The sequence below is a fragment of the Budorcas taxicolor genome, chromosome 5 (genome assembly GCF_023091745.1).
Source record: "Budorcas taxicolor isolate Tak-1 chromosome 5, Takin1.1, whole genome shotgun sequence".
NCBI classification, from domain to species: domain Eukaryota; kingdom Metazoa; phylum Chordata; class Mammalia; order Artiodactyla; family Bovidae; genus Budorcas; species Budorcas taxicolor.
Window position 1 is genome coordinate 134,068,388 of NC_068914.1, and position 14,688 is coordinate 134,083,075.

Below are 14,688 nucleotides of genomic sequence, written 5' to 3' on the forward strand. Positions count from 1 at the left end.
ACTACAAAGATGACTGTCTCCCCCATACCTGTAATCAAATTATTAAAAATTAAAATTCAAAACAGTACAAAATATTTAAGATATTTTATTTTTAATTCAAATAAATTGATTTTAATTAATTTAATTAAAACAAAGACCATATTTTCTGTTTTAGGCAAACTAGGACACATGTGGAGGGGATGGTAAGTCCATATTGATGTCAAACTGTTCCAGTTGCTGGTCAATCAATGACAATCCTGTATTTTTGAGAAGTCTGAAGTTGTATGCCTGATATTACACAACTTTAAGACATTACATATCTTTACTTCAGTTATTAATACCACTCCTCGCCTCCTTTTGTTGGAAGAGACTCTCATTTTGTGCCCTGCTCTTTATTCCAGGAATTGACAGAAATTAAAAGCTAAAACTGAACCAGTTAAAAGAAATAGGTATTTCAAGAAAACTATGAACTGCCTCTGCCTATTACATTTTATGACTTTATCCTAAGGAAAAAGGAGATTATGAAACTTACTATATCAAAATTTGTCTCACAAAAGGCAGGCTCTGCTATTTTTAGACGACTTCCCACTCTTGATCACAACAGTGAACGAGCACTACCATACGCCCTGCCTTGCTTGCTGCATGCCCTGCACTTTTCTGTGCACTGTGTCAGACTGTATTTTCCAAGATGTCCACCCCATGCTCGCAGCTTCCCACATCCTGTTCTTACAACATGGCATCAAGAAATGGGGGACTGAGGGGAGGGGTGTCTAGCCTACCTCCTCTTCATCTCAGCAAGCCTACCACTCTTGTAGAAGTGACACTGCAGAACTTCCTAGGCTGGGCCATCAAAGGCAGTCTAGCTCTTGGGACACAGCGTGGGAGCCCTGAACCACACTCACTCACCCAGGAGAGAAGCCTGGCTCTCCTGAAGCCACTATGCTAAAGAGATCCCAGGAAGAAAGTACACAGGGCTAGAGATGCCAGAGCCCTGGCTGTTCCAGCTCCAGCTGTCTGAGCCTTCTGGGTCCAGGCCCCACACATGGGACAGCTTCGTGAGCGAGTTTTCTGGCGACTGGTGTCCCCAGACTCTATGTTCCTCCAAGCTGACACCAAGCGGAGCAGGAATGATCTAATCATGTCAAGCCCTGCTCGGACAGGGTATTTGTAAGCAAAGTAATGTTTTAAAACCACTAAACGCTGGAGTTGCTTGTCATGCAGCCCTAGTAACTGGAACAATGCCTGAGGTGTATTAACTCATGTAATGCTTACAACAGCCACATGAGGTAATCACTATTTACTAATATTCAAGTATGAGTAGCCTCATCTTACAGATAAAAGAGGCTGAGCAAAAAGACTGAGCAGATAGAAGGGACACAAAAATTATGTGACTTGTCTAAAGCACTAATGCCAAACAATCTGTCCCATTTATATGAAGGACAAATGTGTCAATTACTGCTTTTAGAAATAGTGAAAATGTTGCCTATATTACACATCACGATAAGGCGACACAGTTTCAGCTGGTGTGTACTCATAGGAAACTATTTCTCTGCTTTTGTATCTACAATGCATACATACACACAGAAGATATTTAGCATCTACACGTAATTTGCCTCGCTTGAACAGATGGTTTTACTAACAAGATGATGCATTAAATTTGATTTCTACAAGTCAATTAGTTTCATAAAAAAATTAACTCAAGGTCAGTCATAGAAAGCAACACTATTCTCACATAGAACTTGTCCCAAATTTAGGTCGTAGCCCACGGAACCAGATCATGAACCTAACAATATCAGTGTAAAATTCAACTCCAAAATACTTGCTCCAGGGACAAGGAAGCAAGCGGTCACTTTAGTTTTCACATATGAAAAACAAACAGTAAGTTTTGAGATTAGTCTTAACCAGAATTGAGGAATTTAGACCACATCTAATTTATCTAAGACTGCTTGGTTTTGCCTTCCAAACTGCCAGGGTCCTGTAGGCTTTCAGAGCTTTAAACTCAGAAGCAAGTAAGGGGAAAAAAGTAAAGGTAAGTGCCTCATTTTTATTTTAATGCTATATATGCTCAGGTCAAACTTCCCTAAGGTCTTTCCTACTCATCTAAGATGGAAGATCCAGTTGATTTGTATACAATGAGTCAGTCACCTATAAACCTCTTATTCAGGTTGAACTCCTAAACCTGGCTGGTGCCTTGCACAAGGGAAATGCTCACATTTTAGTGATAAATTTAAGTAGGCGTTCTAAGGCAAGTAAAATATATGGCTTTGTCACACTGAGATAATCATAAAAATTAATTAGAGGCACACAAAATCATTGGCCAACACCAAGATATTATTATTACTATTATTACTGTAATTACAAGCTATTATGACTGTAATTTAAAAAGCTAAATGGATTTTTCTAATCAAGAAAAAGACTACTCTCTATCCCCACAATTATTTCTCTGAATAAAGACAAAAGATTTTTCCCCAAGATTCAGCAGTATTCACCAAATTGGCCAAAAGGGACTTTATGCAACGATGATGAAATATAGTTCATGGAAAACAAGACATTACATCTTGTATCACCACCATGCACTGTGCACATTATTTCCAACTGTTTCTCATCTCTAGGTCTACTGCCCTTTAAGATTACTCCACCCACATTTTTCACCCAGCTTAAGACATCAGCAAGCAATTATCTTCAGAAAAACTGTAATATTAGAAACATTTCTACTTCAGTAAAATTACACTAAGAGTTATCTTTTACCTTCTTAAAAAGGTTTCCAAAAAAATATCTATACACAATGATATAAAAATCTGCTATGAAAAACAATACTCATTTTACACAGAAGCAATCACATATTCATTTTGTGTTTAAGTGTTAAATCATGAAAATGATTTTATCAGATGACTTCAGCCTAAGAACGACTACAGTAGAATCCAACACCTCAAAAGACATGTTTGAATGACCGCTCACAGCAATTTTAATCACTAAAAAGCCTACTGCTCATTCATCCCACCCTCAGTACTTTAACAAGTATTTATAAAAAGTAATGACAAACATTTTATAACTTAGAAATGAACTAGTTAGTGGGCTTCCCTGGTGGCCGAGTAATAAACAATCCACTGGCCAAAGCAGGAGGCATGGGTTTGATCCCTGGTCTGGGAAGATCCCACACACCGAGGAGCAGCTAAGCCCCTGCACCACACAACCGAGCCTGTGCTCCTAAGCCTACATGCTGCAACCACCGAGCCCACATGCCCCAACTACTGGAGCCACCACAATGAGAAGCTGTGCACCGCAACTACGGAGCAGCCACTGCCCGCCTCAACCAGAGAAGAACCAGCACAGGTGTAAATAAATAATAACTACATAAAAGAGAAATGTTAATAAAAGTAAAGAAAGAAATGAACTAGTAAGTGTATTTACTAAGAAATACTAATACCCATCTAAAATCTTTGTTTTCTCTAATTGGTTTAATATTTTATCTTTCTAGAAACTCGAAATATAAATCAAAACCAGAAAACAAGTCAAGGACTTTGAAAAGTGTTACAATTAAAGAAAAAACGTCAATAAAGACACTATTCCCCTAAAAACTGAGTATAACTACAATACTTCAAAAAAATTAACTCCTGTATTTCATAGTCTTAAAAGGAATCTAGGTTACAAAGTCTAACTACACAATTACAAACAGAGACTAAAGCCCAGAAATGTAAATGAGCTCAAGCACAGAAGACACTCTGCAAAAAAGACAGGATGAATATTAAAACAGCCAATAAATTTTAGTTAAGCTTCCCTGGTCAAAGCTGTTAAAACAGTCCTACCGGCAGTGTTAACAGCTAAGACCCCACCCAGAGCCAGGACCGCCAGCCTTCTGCAGGGGCTGTGTGACTTTGGGCAGGATACAGTCTGTGTGTACTTTCTCACCTCACTGGTTATGTGGATGCAGTTATGAAAGAAAGTAAGTGAAGCTGCTCAGTCGTGTCCGACTCTTTGCGACCCCATGGACTGTAGCCTACCAGGCTCCTTGGTCCATGGAATTTTCCAGGCAAGAGTACTGGAGTGGGTTGCCATTTCCTTCTCCAGGGGATCTTCCTGACCCAGACTGAACTCAGATCTCCTGCACTGCAGGCAGACGCTTTACCATCTGAGCCACCAGGGAAGCTATGAACTTAATCACAGCTTCAGTGAACTATGTGGATGCAGTGAACTTCATCAAATCCTTTCAATAAGCTCAAGCCCCAGATTCTTAAGCAAACTAGACAATCAATAGTGGTTTTCTAAAATAGTGTGTCGATCTATTTTTTTTCTCCTGAGAAACAAAATGTAAGTTTGGGAATCCTGCTTTTTAAAACTATTCAAATAATCACAACTTTTTTCAAATACTGTTTCTGCTTATGCTATTAAAAGGAACTGAATATTCATTGGAAGGACTGATGCTGAAGCTCCAATACTTTGGCCACCTGATGCAAACAGCCAACTCTTTGGAAAAGGACCTGATTCTGGAAAGATTGAAGACAGGAGGAGAAGGGGACAAGAGGATGAGATGGTTGGATGGCATCACTGACTCGATGGACATGAGTTTGAGCAAGCTCTAGGAGTTGGTGATGGACAGGGAAGTCTGGCCTGAGTGCTGCAGTCCATGGGGTCACAAAGAGTCGAACATGACTGAGTGACGGAACTGACTTGATTAAAAGGAACTAGGGGAAGACATACAGCACAGAATGGTTCTTCTCCTCGTTTCCTGCAGCCACACAAATGACAGCAAGAGAGAAGAAATATCTACACCCACGGTTGGGCTTCCCTGCTGGCTCAGCAGTAAAGAATCCACCTTCAGAGACGCAGGTTCGATTCCTGGGTGGGGAAGCTCCCTTGAAGAAGGAAATGGCAACCCACTCCAGTATTCTTGCCTGGGAAACCCTGTGGACAAAGGAACCTGGCAGGCTACAGTCCATGGGGTCATAGAGTCAGAAACGGCTTAGCGACTAATCATCATCCACAATCAGCTGAATTCAATTAATGAGTTACTTTACACAGAGAGTGTAACATGTCAGTGTAGTATAGCTAAGTGCTGGAAGTATAAATAGGACCTGATTTTAAAATATTATAGCCTACAGAAGACAAACACAAATGGATACTTCAAAACAACACCATAAATATGAATTAGAATTACAGTGACTTTTGAACCCAGAAGAACCTGAAGTATCTTTGAGATCTTGGAAATAGCAAAGACACAACCTACAATATTCTGGGTTTATCTAAAGGACAGGAAATACAGACACACTGAGGATATATTAACAGTTTCCTATTCTCAGCACACATTCTAACAAGAGATGAACAGTAAATAATTACTCCAATTGTGATAGGGCTAATGCAGAATTTGAAATGGACAATGAGTCTAACAGAGTACTGGGGATAGTTTGCCTGAGAAATTGTTCAAGATAAGTCCTAATCAAGATAGGAGTTACTATGTTTATCTCCTGACTTCCATTTAGAGCACTTGCCAAATCATATCTGAGTTCCAAACCACTTTTTATTGTTTAATCCAAAACCCTCACTTCCAAGAAAGAGAGTCAAACTGAAGTTCAGAGAAATGAAATCCACTGCCAGATTTCCTGCAGGCAGTCTCTAGTAACGCCAGAGCTACAATACTGATTATTCTCACTAGAGTATTCTTTCCACATTTTACACATGAGAAATGGGACGGTAACTGACAGTATGAATTAATCACAGCCCTAGGCCCTTTACATATTCCATCTCACTTAATCATAACACTAAGGTATGTCTCCTGTTTCGAAAGGTAAGGAAACAACTTCTGAGAAGATAAATCATAAGACCAAGGCTTTCTGACTTAACGGGTTCATGCTCTTTCACTACCCAATGTTCCTTTCATTGTTTCAGTGATAGACGTGTCTACAAAAATACAGTAAGGTATTGTTCCAATAAAATCCTCAAGGAAAAAACTTTTTACTCAGAAATAGTAACACTATTTCTCCTATTCATCACTCCAGAGATTAGCTTTTCTTTCCTTTAAGTCAATTTCCCAAGTGGGACTTTTTCCCCAACTTGACCCCCGCTCAAAGTCTCTTCACTTCGCACCTGTACTATGCCTTCTACCTCCTAATTGGTCTCCCAGCTCCCAAGCTTTCTTTCTCTACCTTTGCCTCGTGTGATTAATTTTCCTGTAACGCAAAGTTTCATCACTCGTTCAAAATACATTTTAAAATACCTAAAATAAGCATTAGGCACTGTGCCAGGTAATGCAGATAGAGCAATGATCAAAACAGACGTGGTTCCCATTCTCAAGCGGCACACATTCTCCCAAGAGCAATGAGCAGTAAATCATCACTCAAATTGTGATAAAGGCAATGCAGAACTTGAAGTGCTAGCACTGTGTGTCTAACGAAGAATCATGGAGAGGCTGTTTGAGCAAATGTTCAAGGTAAAACCTGATCATGATTGGGAGTTACAAAAACAGAAGTCGGGGAGAGCCAAACAAACCAATTCACCAACCTACATTGAGAAAGATGGGCACACCTGTGTTGGCACAAAGGGCCACACTTTTCCCATTAATTATTTCCCAGTTTTCAATGTGGAACCTCTTCTCTCAGCAGGAAGTTTCCTGAATATGCTAGGCTCTTTCCTTCCTATGTTTCATTTAAGCTTTCTAGAAATTTTCATCACTCAACTACTCAACTAACCCTAAAATCCAGTCCGTTTCTCTCATCAAAACTTTAGTCATCGACTGTAATACTCTACAGTACTGGCTTTTTTCTTTTAAAAATCATTGTTTTATTTATTTTTGGTTGCCCTGGATCTCTTGCTGTGCAAGGGCTTTCTCTAGTTGCAGTGAGCAGAAGCTACTGTTGCTTGTGGCGAATGAGCTTAGTTGCTCCGCAGCATGTGGTATCTTCCCAGACCAGGTATCAAACCCTTGTTCCCTGCACTGGCAGGCAGATTCTTAAACACTGTACCACCAGGGAAGTCCTCTACAGCTTTAACTTTAATATACTGGGTCACAATTTACAGAAAAACTAGAAAATGATGGAATTGTCTTTTTAGTCTCCTTAAAAACTAACCAAATGGGAAGACAACACATGTTTATTTCTTATCACTAAACAGGGTTCAATGCCAACCATCATTCAATGCTCAACAAAGATTTTTTAAACATCCAAACATCCACCTGATCTCCTATCCATGCCCAAAACTGTTCAGTTAGTTCTAAGGTCAATGTCATTATTATTTCCACAAATGTATACTATCGGTCACAAAAATGAACTCAACCTGTGGTAAAATTAATTGCAAACCCATCACCATTACTAGAAAACGAATCCCAAAACCCTTTAGTAATAGATCAGCAGTGTTACATACCAAAAACTATTAAAAATGAAAGGCATTAAGAAGCCTTTTAGGTCAACCATATATGTTAAAGTAAATGATTAAGATGCAGATTTTGTAATAAAATATTTTGATATGGCATATTCTTTTGCAAGTTTCTGAAGCATTCATTTACAGATAACATGCCACATATTTAACAGCTTGTTTAGTACTTTTGGGGGCTTCCCAGATGGCTCAATGATAAAGAATGCACCTGCCAATGTAAGAAAAGACCCAAGTTCCATCCCTGGCTTAGGAAGATCTCCTGGAGGAGGAAATGGCAACCCACTCCAGTATTCTTGCCTGAAATATTCCAAGGACAGAGGAGCCAAAGGGATGCAAAAAGTCTGATGCAACTGAGAACCGCACATAATTAGATGTGGCTTCCCAGGTGGCTCAGTGGTTAAAAAAAAAGAAAAAAAGGAAAATCCTCCTTAGATGCGGGTTTGATCCCTGGCTGGGAAACATCCCCTGGAGAAGGAAATGGCAACCCACTCCAGTCTTCTTGCCTGAAAATCCCATGGAGAGAGGAGCCTGGCGGGCTACAGGCTATGAGGTTGCAAAGAGTCAGACACAACTGATCAACTGAACAACAGCATAGTATTTTTTGGCATTTCAGATCTTAAACTGCTTCAACAAGAGACCAATGTTAGCTTAGCTACAATTGGCTCAAACGCAGTTTGTGCCCCCGCCTGTGAGGTCAAGTGCTTTGTTTCAGTCACTGCCATGTGTACCCAACACCTAGAATACCCATTACCCACATAATGGGGCTTCTGCATACATCTGTGGACTAAATACCTACCTATCACGTAATAAATGCTTAGTAAAGTGTGTGCCAAATACTGCACATGTAATCACCACAACCACCTTACAGGAAAGGAACTATTAATGTCCCTCTTCTGCAGATAAAAAACTTGAAGTAGTATTAAGATGTTAAATAATCTAAATGACTGTCCCACGGTCACCGAGCTTCAGTGACAACAGCCAGAATTCAAATCCAAGTATTCTGACTCATAGTGTACTTTTAACCACTTCTCTCGCTATCCTTCTCTCATTAACTTCAAATTTTCCATCCGCCTTTGGTAAAACATTGGGCATTTTTCTACTATAAATGCTTCTAAAGAGTGGTTAAAATAAAAACAAAAAACCCCAAGTGCCTATCCATTTTAGATTTTTCTATCAACTTATTTTGTAAATATGCTCTATACAGAAATTTACAGAGTTTCCAATCACTTAAAAAGTATTTATTAGGCACCTCTGGATTGCTTCTAAACTGACAGTTCTTAGCTTAGACCAGACATTTCTGAGACTGATAAAAACTACTGACATCTTCTCAGAGAAACGTCCACATAAAATTTTCCATTCAATCTCACTGACCTTACTAGAGTATGCCCCGAGAGAAAAGTTGGCCTTAAATCACTATACCAAATACAATAATCCAACCAAAGGCATCAATTCCTGGCCCTCACTTCATAGTCTTCCTTATACAAATTCTACTGCTGGTATTTCAGTTTAATTCTAATAACTAAGTACACACCGTAAGCACGTACTGTTAGATACTACAAAGATGGAAATGAGCTAAACTGTCCCTGCTCTCAAAACTACCATGTTACAACAAAAAGGATGAAGCAAAGCATCCAAATAAGAGGTCTTCTTCAGAATAGTCGACAGGGCCCCTTAATAGAAATTCATGTAAACCTTAATAAACACCTTCATGGGAAAACCTAACCTGGTCTTACAGTTAAGGAATTAAGGGTCAAAGATGTTAGCAATACTAAGATTTGAATCTTATCCTTTGACTCTTGATTATAGGCTATTCATGTTGCAATATTCTACATTCTTCCGTCTATATAGAACAGAGCCACAAACTGGGTTGAAAAAGCAAGGAAGAAATACAAATATGGTACTAAAAGCAATACCATATTTCCTTTTAATTAAAAGACCATATTTTCTTTTAACTAAAAGGAAGAGCATATTTCCTTTTCATTAAAAGGAAGAAGAAATTAGTATCGTTTAAAAAAACCTGGAAACAATTTGTCACGGTATTTTGATGGGTTTTGAAAGGCTGTCTCCATCAACAGAAATTTGAAGCAATTATTTTCTATCATAGTATGAATAAAAAAAAAGTGGGGAAAATGTTATCTGCTAAGTGAAAATGTATGAAGAAAATGTAAGCAGGTACATTTCGGTCATAAAATCCTTGGCTCTCTTTCTCTCAGAAGACTTGCTCTGCTAAGAACACACAAGTAGCCTTATAGAGATACTGACTTGGTGAATAACTGAGGCCTCCTGCCAAAGCTATATAAGTGAGATGGTTTCCAGCCCCAGTTAAGCCTTCAGATGACTGCAGTGCTGGCCAACACTTTCGCTGCAATAGGAGACTAAGCTAGAACCACCCAGCTAAGTAGCTCCATTCTTGACTTTTATAAACATGATAATAAATGTTTGTTTCTTTAAGTTGCTAAATCTGGAGCATATCTGTTAGACAGCAATAAATAGCTAACACAATAGTCAAGGTGTGAAATGGCTAACTTTGTTTGGCATCAAAGTTTGTGCTAATTAAAAGTTTCAGAGCAATACGCAAGATGGATGAGAGGGAAGCTTTTTGTCTCTCTCTCACCATATCCAATCGAGTCCTTCCTGCACATAGTAATCATCTAAGCTTGGTAACCAACTAGCAGACACACAAGATTTCCTAACTGACCCAATGAAATAGCCTCAAAGTTTCTTAAAAGTAAAATGGTTCCCTTGAATCTTTCCATATAAGTTCAATCCTGAAAGCTGTAGTTTTATTGTTTACTTTTTATTTTTAGCACAGAGCCATATCTTCCTTAACTGAGAATTACAATACATAATCAATGAAAACTGAGACTTGTTAGCAGCTCTTCTCTAAATTTAGTCAAAACTAAAAGTGGTTCCGGAGAGACTATGAGCAGCTGCTTCAGAGTTGAAAGGTAAATAGTGAAAAGCAATTCCATCATGAAGTATGAGCAAAATACTTTTATCAGTATTTGATTGTCTCAACCATATCAGAGCCTTAATATATCTTGATGAAGCTTTCTAGTATTAATCCAATTTAAAAGTTTAGCCTCCATACTAGGAAAAAAATCTTCCCAATCATACTACTGGGAAAGTGGGCAACATAACCCTGTTTTCCCAGTGTCAAAACGATTTTAATTATACCTTGAAGTTTGCAACCCATAAGGCTGGGAATCCAAATGTTAATTCTCAAAACTGTAAGGGCCTGTAGTCAGTCTATGCTGATCATTAAGCTTCACACTAAATGCCCTTCCCTATATGGACCCATCACTTGACATCTGAATTTACCTAGAAAGGCTGATAAAAGTGGCTTTTTCAAACTAAGTCATACCTTATATTCTAGCTGGGGAGGAAAAACCATAATACAAAAAAGAGACAAATAACCATAAAATACAGGCTGTTATTATCAATTCACTTATATAGACAAGCAACTAAAAATATAAACTAACTTTTACACTAAAAAAAAAATTTCAGAGGCATTTCAAGTTCTAAAATTCTATTTAAAAGTCAACTTAGGCTCTGAAATTAACTTAAAAGGTGGTAACTTTTTAAAAAGTACTTAAGCTTAGATTCAAAGTAAAATAAAAGCTAGTTTTTAGTGGCCTCACATGGCTAAATATTCTCCCCAAAGAAAATTCCATTATCTTTATAACCGAAGTAAGGTTATAAACTATGTAGCAACTTTAAGGTTTCCTAATCTTACCAAAATAAACATCAGTACACTTAAAGCTGGTTTTGAATAACTTTCTCCTGGGGGAAAACAATGTTTTCGGAATTGTGTGACTTAATCATTTTATAAGTTAATCACTTGCACAACACTTAAAATATGTGTTGTAAACTGACTCCTTGATCTCAAGCTTTATATCCTAATCTTTACAGTTAGTTCTTTCTTCAAAAGAAGCAATTAAAGTTAAAAATATTTAAGATATTTCAACATGTTCTAAAGAATGTTACATCAACTCAAAAGTATAATCTCATTTCAAGGTGAAAGCTCAATAGACATTCTAACAAAAGAGTAAATTCTAAGGATAATAAAATCTTTGCAACAGGAATGCCTCCCGTTTTTAAAAAGCACTTTAAAACCACGATATCCTTCCATCAGTTACAAATATAAAGACTTCCTACCATGAAATCAACCTATAAAATCCACAGATTGATGTAATCTGCATCAATTTATAAGAATTATGAATCCTTTGCAAACTTAAAATAACTCTCAAAAAAAAAGAAACTGAAAGGCAAAGGAGGGGGGCATTTCCAAGTTAATATTATCAAGATCACAAACAGTTTCACTAGCAATAAAGGTTTTTTCATACGTGATAAATTCATTACCCTGTAATAGGAAAAAGATTATAGTATTTTGTAGTCTCTAATCTTTAAGCATCCAGAAAAGCAAGCATGCTTTTTTTTTTTAATCAAATTTTAACCTTATTTGGACTTGTGGCACCAGTATCTTACTCCTTACTCTGAAACGAGTAAGAATTACTTATTCAAGTGAGTATCTAATAAAAATTACGTCAAAACTCCACTTGCTGAAGTATTACTGGACCAACTACTCATAGTCTCCTAAAATGACATAGTAGATAGACATTAAATTTAAAAAACGAAGAAAACAAAAACCTGGCACATACTGCTTGTAGCTTATTTAAAGAGAATAATTCTAACTCTGGTGAAGTCGAACTAGCAGGGGACTTGAGAACCTTTGTTCAGATCCAGCTCCACCACTTTCATTCCATAGTTACTGTTTTGAGTAAGACACTTAACTTGCTTCTTCTCTGTTTTTAAGTCTTGCACCAGAGTTGTGAAAATGACATGATTGGCACATTTAAATCCTTCAGTGCTACTAGGTAAGTACATGTGTATGCTAGGTAAATGGAACAACTGTGGAAGACGCCGAATTGTATGAACTAATGTCAACTTTTAAATATCTACTGGTACCAACGAAGGCGTATACAGTAAAACGACAAATAACATGCTTCGTTAGGCAGTTCACACCAATCTTTTAATTTTCTTAAAGACATTCTCCTTCCTATCCTGCCTACATAGTTCAGGACAATTTTTTCAAGGTTTGCAGTCTATTTCACCCCATTCAAGGTTATTTCCTTAGATATTAAAATAAATGTCAGATAGAATTTGATGCTGTATTTTCAAAATATTTAGGGCTGTGAATTCCTCATAATACTAAATATAAGCCAAGGTGTTCATTTTTATCAGTTAACAATAGAATTCCTAGAACTTTAGAATACTTAAACTTTCAAATCCAATACCGATGGTTAAAATTCTACTGCTCATCCAAACATTACCAGACGGTCAAAATAATTGCTAACATACTTTAGATGCAGTACAATACGCATGACGTGGTTCTGTTCTATCAAAATAAAATACATTAACAACCAATTAGTTAAAATATGAAATCTTCTGGAGATAAAAAATAATGACAATAACATCTGAAACATACCGTAACAATGAGTATCTTAAAGCCCCCGGAAAATGAAGCGCATTTTTGTCAGTCTCCACACTCTTTCTAAAAAGCTTTAGGAAACTACTACTAATCTCTTCAGAAATCTCGCCAAAACATGACTTTAAATATTATCACCTAAAATCACGACTCATGTTGAACCATTAGTGTACACAGATTTTAAAACGCATACTAACATGTTGTACCTTAAGACTGCATTTTGTTACCACTGCAACTCTCTTCGGCTCGGTAAAGTTACCTTAAACGACACCAACTCATTATTCTCTTACACAACGATGTGTACAGTTTGAGAACTTTCTCCCCAGTTTGACCACCAACCAAATAAAGAGAGATTATTAAAATCATTTTGGAGACCAGGTTAAGGAAGATATGAGGAATTCTGGAAGCGCTAGTCAAATAGAATAGTCTTTTTTTTTTTAAGTAAAAGAAAAGTGATGCTTGGGGTCCCCCTCCCTGAACAAGGAAGTTCTCTTACATCCAGGCGAGACCAGCCATGTTGGAAAACACTTGTCAGTTACAGTTGTGACAAGTCTTCGCCAACATCGCCCGGGGAAGCTAACCTTGTGTACCGAGGTGTGTACATCAAGGCCCTCTTCGGCTCCGCCGGAGGTTCTGGGCCTACTTTGGGGATGGTTTCCGAGTTGGAGCCGTCCTTCGGTCCGAACGGAGCGCAGAGCCGAGGGGGAAAGAGGGCGGGGAAAGGAGAGTTGGGGGGAAAAGGGTTTTGAAGAGTTGGAAGCCGCTATCCGCAGCGAGAGGGGCGCGGCGGCAGGGAGAGGTTTCCGAGTTGAGAGCCGGGGGGAAGGGGGAGGGGCCGAGGATTCGGGGAACAGGGGGGACTCTCAGCAGAAAAGTCCCCCTTGGAGGGGCCCAGGAGCGCCAGAGGAGGAAGGGAAGCGGAGGCACGCTTCGGGGCACTGACCTGTCCTCCGAGTCCATGCGGCTCAGGGGTTCCCCATCGGACGACATCTCCAAGCTGCCTCGCCGGCCCCCGGAGGTCGCGCTGCTTCCGCCTCCCCCGGTCCCGTAGCCCTCGTCGCCGCCGCTGGAGACGACGCTGCTGCTGCTGCTGCCGCCCCCGCCGCCGCCCTGGCTGCCCCGCGGTCCCTTGGGCTCCTCCAGGCCCTCCTTGCCGTCCCCATCCCCGCTGCTGCTGCTGGCGGCGCCGGGGCTCAGCGAGCGCGTCTCGTCGCTGCTGCTCCCGCCGCTGCTGCTGCCCACCAGGCTCTCGGCGCTGCTCTCCTCCTCGCCCCCGCCGCTGCTGCTCTCGTCCTCCTCCTCCTCGTCGTCGTCCTCCTCCTCGTCGTCGTCCTCCCCGGCCTGGCTGGCGCTCTCGGGGCTCGGCTCCGACATCGTCTCCGCCTCGCCGCCCCCCACTCCGCCGCCGCCCCCGCCGCCGTTCAGCAGCAGCGCCGCCACCGCCTCGGCCTCCGCCTCCTCCTCCTCTTCTTCCTCCTCCTCCTCCTCCTCCGGGGGCTCAGCCCGGCCCCGCGCCGCCGGCCCGGGGCTGCCGGGGGGCAGAGGGCTCAGGCGGGAGAGCTCCTCCAGGTCGGCCATGTCGGTGAGAGCGGCGGCCATGGCGGCGCCTGCTCCTCCTCCTCCTCCTCCGGCTCCTCCGCCTCCCCGCCGCCGCCGCCGCCTCCCTCTCTCGACTCTCGCTCCCTCGCCCCCCTCCCAAACGCTCCAAACTCGGCCGACGCCGCGGCAGAGGAGGAGGGCCCGCGAGCTGCGTCAGCCTGCACACGCGCTACGGAACCCGCGCGGGGACAGGCGCGCCACTGCGCGCACTCACGCGGAGACGGCTGCACGGCTGCGCGCCTGCGCGGCGGCACGCG

General features: G+C 40.7%; 1 protein-coding gene across 1 annotated transcript in view; it reads right to left on the reverse strand.

Moving 5' to 3' along the window:
* Positions 1-14,431, reverse strand: part of AEBP2 (AE binding protein 2) — a 62,942-nt gene extending 48,511 nt beyond the window's left edge. Inside the window, exon 1 of the mRNA XM_052640355.1 lies at positions 13,776-14,431. Coding sequence (XP_052496315.1) covers positions 13,776-14,431 — 656 coding nt within the window. The remainder of the gene's footprint in view (positions 1-13,775) is intronic.
* Between the last annotated feature and the right edge of the window lie 257 nt (positions 14,432-14,688).